Source organism: Ictalurus punctatus, chromosome 13 (assembly GCF_001660625.3).
Source record: "Ictalurus punctatus breed USDA103 chromosome 13, Coco_2.0, whole genome shotgun sequence".
Classification (NCBI taxonomy): Eukaryota; Metazoa; Chordata; class Actinopteri; order Siluriformes; family Ictaluridae; genus Ictalurus; species Ictalurus punctatus.
The window spans coordinates 23,489,799-23,499,115 of record NC_030428.2 but is presented as its reverse complement, the minus strand read 5'-3'; the positions used below and the strand labels follow the sequence as shown (position 1 = coordinate 23,499,115).

Here is a 9,317-nt window from a genome sequence, read left to right as displayed (position 1 = left end):
ATAGGATTGGTTTTGGATTGGATTTCACAAAACAGCTTAATAAAATTGTATTTAATAATAATTAAACAACAAGAACATGAAAGTCAAATTGGAACTATATTACACTTAGTAGTAACAGAGTCTAATGCTGGTGCAGACTACAAACTTTGTGTGGAGAAAGACAGTGATTTTGGCTTCAGGATGTCTACCGTGACTGCTTTTAGCTCTGTCATATCCGTTTGTTCATTTTTATAGATATCTGTGTGTCGTACTGTGTCAGAAAGCACATAAACAAGCCTATTTGAGATACCAGGCTCAGTATGATTTGAGGCAAGTATGTGAGGATTTACACACTCAGCCTGCACAATACTAAACTAATAGCTAATAAGTTTTAGAAGCAAACTTTATATTTAGTATACAAGGATCATTTTTATTTTTGGCCTAACTGATACTTTAAAAACCGTTTCCTCTTTACTCTGGATGAACTGTTATGGATTTACGACATTCTTCCTCTACAGAGAGCAGCTGGCTTTGTGCTTGTTTATGTAGGCATTAAGCAGATAGGTTTTAGTTTGTATATTTGCAATGAAAGTGTTTGCTCAACATGCTACAACGCTGGATTGTAAAATTAGAAAATTATGTAATATCATGTAAACCACTGCAATTCCAAATTTTACTCCTTGTGCATGCCAATGACAGAAACTAAAGTATGTCTCCTAAAAAAATCTTTAGATACCAAAAATACATTTTATTATAGGTTACACCATGTAGTAGTTATATCATGAACCACTGAACCACATATGTAAAACCATGAAGTAATGTCTAGTTTATTTGTCAACAAGCAATAGCAGTAGGAAGGAGGACATAAAACTGCATGTAATCTCTTTTGGGTCACCATACACATGAATGCGCCACATTTAAGTGTATGAAGGAAGGCAAGTGACCCATTTAAGGGTTTTCAATTGACACATCACTTAAAGTAATAATATGTTTTCAATTTCTAAAATCATGTATCATAGAACTATGTATAAAATTATCCATGTACAGTATATCAATATAAATGACATATAATTTTATTTATATAAAAAAGGAAAGATAATAAATGTTATATTATATACACATAACCTTACTGGAATCACAGTTGCTCAGTGGTCGAATCCTAAATGGTCATATAGTGCATTACATAGATATGATAACGCCATTATGTAATAATCTAATCTATAATGTACGTCATAGATTACATAGTGAATAGGAAGACATTTGCTATTCTGTGCACTGGCTTGAAGAAAAAAAAAAAAAAAAAAAAAATAGCAATAACAATAATAATAACAATAATAATCATAATAACAAAATATATTCCTGTGTAAAGACAAATCAAAGCTGTTGGATATTTGGGTCATGTAATAACTCCAGCTAAATATAATCACCAAGAAAACATTATGGGTGTAAATAAATAAATAAATTATCGATGCACCGATGTATCGGACAGTAATCGCCAGTACACCATTGGAAGATTTAAATGAAGATGGGTTGACAAAAAAGGTATATATTGCACAGAAAAATATATTTGTAGAGTAGTATATTTCATAACCAGTTAATGTTAATATATAAAAAAGTTGATATTATATATTACCAGTTTGATGTTCAGTGATGGAGTAGAAATGCTTTTGTTTGTGGAGAGTGAATGTGAGATTAACAGGAGGTCTTTTAGAATTCAGTCAATGTTTATTTGAATTAATAACATTCAATATGTTGAGAAATCTTACTTTAAGCTTCAGAATTGAGTTCATGTGTTAATGTTAATTAGAGTAGTGTGTTTTCTGTTTATAAGACCAGTTACTCTGAAACAACTTGTTGAAATGGAGAGAATAAAGTTTTTATTTGCATTTCCTTCAGAATTGTAGAATGAATTATTATTCATTGAAAAGAAGGCATAGAAGGCAGAACTATCGGTATCGGCCGATATCTCTCTGAATAATCGGTTTTTGGAATCGGATGAGAAATTTAGTATCGGTGCATGTCTAAAATAAATACAAATCTGATATATTATAATAAAATTATGATAATACCTCCTTGTGGTACCTTCTATGGTTTATGTAACCTAAATACATGCTTTAGCATTATGGCTAATGTTTAAAATGTATACAATTATTGGCTGAGTAATGATTTCATTACTAAAAAGAATTATAATTCAAATACAGCTGTTTAGGAGATTTGAAAGGTCTAGTACACACATAGGCTTCTACAGCAGGGGTACAGGATGCCTGGAGTCCAGCACAGTCAAAGGAAAAAGAATCCCAACAGGCCCTTTATAATGCACTATATAAAATGCAGAATCTATTATATTATGGCATAGGTATTTCACATATATATGGTATATAAGGAGCCACGGTATTAAAATGAGCAGAGACCCAACAGCGAAAGACCAAAACAAAGCCAATACATGGGTCTCAGTGAAAAGAAAAACAATATTCAATGCATTCATATATAACAATATAAAAAATCTGAAACCTAGAAGTAGAAAAACAACAACATTTCAATAGGGAAAGGTTCTACTGTACATAACCAGAGAATGGTGCTGATATTTACTGACAATTTCTGACAGTTTTCGAGGATGACTTTTGTGCAGGGATGTTGACCAATGAATAACCTGCATCTCTAGCTCCACTCATATGCTTCTGTTCGGTATACCTGATAAAAAAAAGGTAAGCAAATTCGTGTCTCACTTAGTAATGAAAATAAGGACAAATTGTAGGACCACATATTTGTTGCTGTGTGAATTGGTAAAATGTTACAAGGCTACAGCCATGTGTGTGTGTGTGTGTGTGTGTGTGTGTGTATGTGTGTGTGTGTGTGTGTGTGTGTGTGTGTGTGTGTGTGTGTGTGTTTCAGCTTTGTGCTGGTGACACGGGTTCCAGTGTTAGAGGCAGCCCCCCCTCTGCTCTCATTGTGAGCATATAAAGACGGCTTGGAGATCTGGACCCTGGAAGAACCCTGAATCTTCTGAGAGTAAGTGCCAGAACCACACGGATCTCGACCATGGCAAAGTTCTGACCGATACAATTCCTGCAACACAGGACACACTGCAGGTCAGCTGTTCACGAGTGTGTGTGAAGCTGTACGATGAAGAAGAAGAAATCTCACCTTGGTCCAGCAGAAAATGGAACAAAAGCATATGGGGAGCGTTGTTTCTGGTTGTCTAGGTCAAATCGCATGGGGTCATACACCTGCAAGAGACAACGTTTATGCCCTTTAACTGAAACAGACCCGGTAAAGGAGGCCAGACCCAGTAAAGGAGGCATGGCCTCTTTGAATGCTAGTTCCATTGAGGGAGGTGTGGCCTCTGTGCCTGTCAGTCCTGAGGTAAGAGACATCACCTCTCTTCCTGTTAGTATCAATGAAAGATGCGTGGCTTTTATGCCTGTCAGTGTGAGTGAAGGAGGCGTGGCATCTGTGTCAGTCAGTTTCAGTAAAGCAGGTGTGGCTTCTATGCGTGTCTTGAAACAGTTCAATCATATCTTGAATTGTTGGATGCTATAAATATGTAAATCATACATCAGAACTTTGATCATATATTGAGATGAACCTCATCTAGTCTCGCAGTGAGACGTGACCTAATCGTGCAAGGATTATAACCATGACCTTTTCATGGGATTAATAAATAATACATCTGAATGCACTTCATGAAACAATGAAAAACCCAAAAGATTAGCGACATAGCATTATAAGAGAACTCTACATATCAAACAGAAGTTCTCTCTGTTGTCTTAATACGAAAATTTATGGCTCACCTCTGGATTAGGCCACACATCTGGATTATGATGGGTGCCATAAACACTGATCAGACAGATAGCTCCTGTGAACAATAAAACATGTGCTTAGCTGCATTGCAAATCAGAGTGCTCCCTTAATAAATACTGAGTTCACATAAAAGCTTGAAGTAAAGACAAGAACCACTGAATCGCTAAAATACAGCACCACCGTTATAGACACACAACGGCTATTTGAGTGTTGATAGCTCCCCCTTGTGGTGAATATGATGTAAACATGAGGGAGTGAATAGAGCTGCGTGTGACAGTGTTTCTCAAGTAATAAAATGCAATAAAATCACAGGTCAAAGTTAAGCATATGCTGGTGTAGCAGCTAGATTTGCTTGTATTTCCTCATTTATAAGTCACTTTGGATAAAAGCGTATGCTAAATGAATAAATGTAAATGTCCTAACAAGCTTTAATCAGGAAGTTATTTTGGATGAATGTGAGGCATGAAATGTTGATTTATTCTAAGATTTTACACACATAACAGCTAGGAATAATGGACAGAGTGAAGATGAGGTCAACCGGATGTGTTCCCGAGATCCACTCTTGTTATGAAAGTTACAAAGTTAATTAATAAGTGATTAATTAGATTAAGAAGTGATTAATTACCCTCTGGTAGGGTGCGTCCCCCAGGAACATTCATATCCTGAGAGTAGTATCAGGTTAAAGCCAACACAGGTGGATGAAGCCTCATGCTTTCCTTTATGCACATGGTGGTGAAGGTCAGGTTACTGAGGTCTTCCCTAGAGTCGATAAAAATAGAGAAATAATCTCTATAGCGAATAAAACATGTCAAACAGAAACAGTATAGAAATCATCCATCACGTCAACCTTCCTTCTTTTTCTGTCTTTATATTTTGATGTCTAAGTGATTCAGTGATTAGCATATCTGACTGATTCATGTACTTGATTCATATCAAATCTGTATTTAAAAAAAAATATTCATTGATTCATTCTGAGAGTTTCAGTACCCAGTTTTAATTTATTAAGCAAGGAATAAAACACTTCTGGTCGTGCTGTAAAATTTTCACTAACAGCATGCCAAGAGGTTTTATTCCTCTTATACCACAGTGATTTGCCAAATGTTAATTTTTTTTATTGATTTATTAATGAATGAAACATCATACTTTTATCCATTTATAGTTACATTTACTGTTGTGGAACGCATCTCTTACATTATAACGGCTGTAAACTGTTGTTCAGTCACCACCTTCTGAATAATAATCATGTGTACAATCACAACACTTTTCGAATGCAAAGTGGTGCTGTACTTCTACCACAAAAGTGACGGTTCTCTGCTGAAGAACTGATGGTGAAGGATTTGACTTTGGAACGTAAACCGATTCATAGTTTGTAAATACCAACGCCTAGTTTACAACTAGTAAAATCCTCCATGATAGGTATTATTTTTATGCTGCGCAGTAGTTAAACTAGATCAGATCCATGTCAGCGGTAAAGGAGTTGCTGATACTAACCTTGTGTGGATCAGTATTTAAGGTTCTATGCTAAAGTCTAAAAGACTGAGTTTAAATCCCAGGACTGCCACTGTTGCAAATAAATTGAAAGCTTTAACATTCTTACAATGTCATATTTTCCTAACTATAATTTTATAATGTACAGAAGATAATACTCATAGATGCATGTAAAAAGTTGTAGATTAATAAACTGATGCTGATAAAATAGATGGAGGTCACAGAGAACTTCATGGGATTAAGTGACTTGCGAACCACATGAGCTCCTCAGTGTCTCTGCCTTCAAGAAGAGCGTTGATCTCAGAACGACAGCGGTCTTGGTACTCCTGGTGCATGGCCAGATTATACAGAACCCAAGAGATCGCACTCGCCGTTGTGTCATGACCTAAGAGAGAAAGACGAGACAAACTTCCTTGAGCACTTCCTTTTTTCCTTGTATCGTCACATTCCTGTGATGGAAAATATACACGCAATGACGCAAAGCAGCACATGTTACCTGCAAACATGAACGTGTCTGCTTGTGCTTTAATCTCCTAATTTGACAGGCCTTCTCCGTTCTCATCCTGACAGAAGATATCAGTTCAACACGTTAGACTCCTCACGGCTCAAACTGGCCCCTCGTATCTAAAACGCTTTATCCAGAACAATTCGAATTTTAATCATTTGTTTTAAAATGCTCATGTTTGACAGAAGAAGTATGATATACATTATAAAGACTAACATAAAACATCTATCAGAGCGAGTTATAAAAGCAGCACTTTGGTTAAAATGAATAAAGAACTCCAGAGAAAATAAATGCATGATTGATTTTTATTCATGTTAATGATTTTTTTCTCCTTCTAAATTCTTCATTCATTGAACAAAATTTCTTCCCTTGTGGTACAATATTAATGGACCTAACCTTGGATGTAAACCTTGCACAGTCACAGAGTCAAAATAACAGTCCTCCGTCATAACTGTTCCCAAGACTACAGGACGTACTCCCACTCGGAAAGTCCATTAGAAGCTGAGTTTTGACGTAAAGGAGAGTAAAAGGAAACGAACATTGCCTATTAAAAGGAATTAACCGTTGCCTACCATGCAAGGTAAATTGTTATAATTGGTATAATTGCAGGGTCATTATTCCTGACTCTCTCCACTTGAACCACTGTGTTTAGTCATGCTTGAGTAGATCAGCCGGAAACCTCAGCATGCGCCGTAGAAAATTAAATCATGTTTACTTTATGAAAACAAGTTCAGTTTGGATATATTTCAAAAACTTGTTTTAACTTGCAATGTTTTCCAATCTTGAGAACGCTACGCAAAACTGGTACTGTTACAGACTGGCCAAATGTAAAGAGAAATGAATTGTTAGGTTTTCGGTGGATGAAGCTTCATAAAAGGATCATTAGGATTTTCTTACGTATGATTAAGAAGTGGAATGATGGATTTGAAATCATTTTAATGTATTTTTTCATAATATATGAACTACATGGATTCTAATTCTGACGTTGTGCAGGAAACCTTTAACCTTCCTGTTGCGCTGTATGTTTCTTCGTGACTCTTGATTGCATTACATCGGCTGTATTATCTTAACGATGCAACCAAATCATGTCTACATCATGTGCCTGTGTGAGCAAACCAAGACTTCCTATATGAACAATGCATTCTCAGCTGATCGACAGGTCGTTTGTTATTTCACCCCGTGTAGACATTATCCTATAGGATATAACCCAATATTAGCTGAGACAAGACACATCCAAGACAGCATTTGCTGTAACCTTTAAATAAATAAATAAATAAATAAATAAATAAATAAATAAAAAACCCTTAAAAATCACTCTGTCTTTCGAGTTTGGCCATTTTACCTTCAAGAACCACTTCACCAATTCAACACACTGTATCGTCACCTTTAACATAAATGGTCTGCACTTATACACCGCTGTGTCTCCGTTCATTCAAGCGCTGTGTCTCATTCACCCATTCACACACACCAAAGGATAGTAGAGCTGCCGTGCAAGGGGTCCAGTGTCTTGCCCAACGACACTCCAGTATGTGGAGTCATGTGGGCCGGGAATCGAACCACCAACCCTACGATTAGTGGACAACCCGCTCTACCAACTGTGCTACAGCCACCACATACTGTATCTATCCTTGCATTGGATTGGGCTTTAGTTTGGATCTAAGCATCTGCGGAAAGAATAAAAAAAGTAACTGTTTGAAATCACTCGCTCACCTTTGACAGAAGCAGCACCTCTATAAAGTCAACTGCTCTCCTCTTGTTGCCTGTCGTGCTTGTTTGTGTGGAGCTTTCTGTCCGTCTCTGATGGATGAATATATATATATATATATATATATATATATATATATATATATATATATATGTATATATATATATATATATATATATATATATATATATATATATATATATTTATATATATATATATATATATATATATATATATATATATATATTAATTAAATGATCATTAATGATTCCAACTGCTGGTTGTTTGGAAGAAGGGATGTTTTCTTAACATTTAGCATATAATCTTTAAGCATTATTATAGGCATACATTCTATTTACAAGCTGATTGCATTAATATTGTAGATGAACAGAGAAATACATTTCTAAAATTCTAAAATGATGCAAGAAACATGGATGAATTTATATAATCTACCCCAAATATTTACTGCAGTCTATCACACAAGACAGGTAATGTGTCTGAAGTTGTAGTTAACAAGTAAGGAAAGCTTATAGCTACCAGATTAGTCTCATGCAAACTGATTAAAGTACTACAAAACTGCTCAGTAATAGGATTGGTTTTGGATTGGATTTCACAAAACAGCTTAATAAAATTGTATTTAATAATAATTAAACAACAAGAACATGAAAGTCAAATTGGAACTATATTACACTTAGTAGTAACAGAGTCTAATGCTGGTGCAGACTACAAACCTTGTGTGGAGAAAGACAGTGATTTTGGCTTCAGGATGTCTACCGTGACTGCTTTTAGCTCTGTCATATCCGTTTGTTCATTTTTATAGATATCTGTGTGTCGTACTGTGTCAGAAAGCACATAAACAAGCCTATTTGAGATACCAGGCTCAGTATGATTTGAGGCAAGTATGTGAGGATTTACACACTCAGCCTGCACAATACTAAACTAATAGCTAATAAGTTTTAGAAGCAAACTTTATATTTAGTATACAAGGATCATTTTTATTTTTGGCCTAACTGATACTTTAAAAACCGTTTCCTCTTTACTCTGGATGAACTGTTATGGATTTAGGACATTCTTCCTCTACAGAGAGCAGCTGGCTTTGCGCTTGTTTATGTAGGCATTAAGCAGATAGGTATTAGTTTGTATATTTGCAATGAAAGTATTTGCTCAACATGCTACAACGCTGGATTGTAAAATTAGAAAATTATGTAATATCATGTAAACCACTGCAATTCCAAATTTTACTCCTTGTGCATGCCAATGACAGAAACTAAAGTATGTCTCCTAAAAAAATCTTTAGATACCAAAAATACATTTTATTATAGGTTACACCATGTAGTAGTTATATCATGAATCACTGAACCACATATGTAAAACCATGAAGTAACGTCTAGTTTATTTGTCAACAAGCAATAGCAGTAGGAAGGAGGACATAAAACTGCATGTAATCTCTTTTGGGTCACCATACACATGAATGCGCCACATTTAAGTGTATGAAGGAAGGCAAGTGATCCATTTAAGGGTTTTCAATTGACACATCACTTAAAGTAATAATATGTTTTCAATTTCTAAACTCATGTATCATAGAACTATGTATAAAATTATCCATGTACAGTATATCAATATAAATGACATATAATTTTATTTATTTATTTATTTATTAAATGTAATGTATCTTCAAATTCTAATATAAAAAAGGAAAGGTAATAAATGTGATATTATATACACATAACCTTACTGGAATCACAGTTGCTCAGTGGTCGAATCCTAAATGGTCATATAGTGCATTACATAGATATGATAACGCCATTATGTAATAATCTAATCTATAATGTACGTCAT

At 35.0% G+C, this 9,317-nt stretch overlaps 1 protein-coding gene and 1 pseudogene across 1 annotated transcript in view; both read right to left on the bottom strand.

The window, feature by feature from the left end:
• Positions 1-1,331: 1,331 nt before the first annotated feature.
• On the bottom strand, positions 1,332-8,276 carry LOC128634551 (cytochrome P450 4F6-like; annotated as a pseudogene).
• Positions 2,565-9,317, bottom strand: part of LOC108274321 (docosahexaenoic acid omega-hydroxylase CYP4F3-like) — a gene marked incomplete in the record, with an annotated part of 44,664 nt that continues 37,911 nt past the window's right edge. Inside the window, 1 exon segment of the mRNA NM_001329279.1 lies at positions 2,565-2,670. Coding sequence (NP_001316208.1) covers positions 2,565-2,670 — 106 coding nt within the window.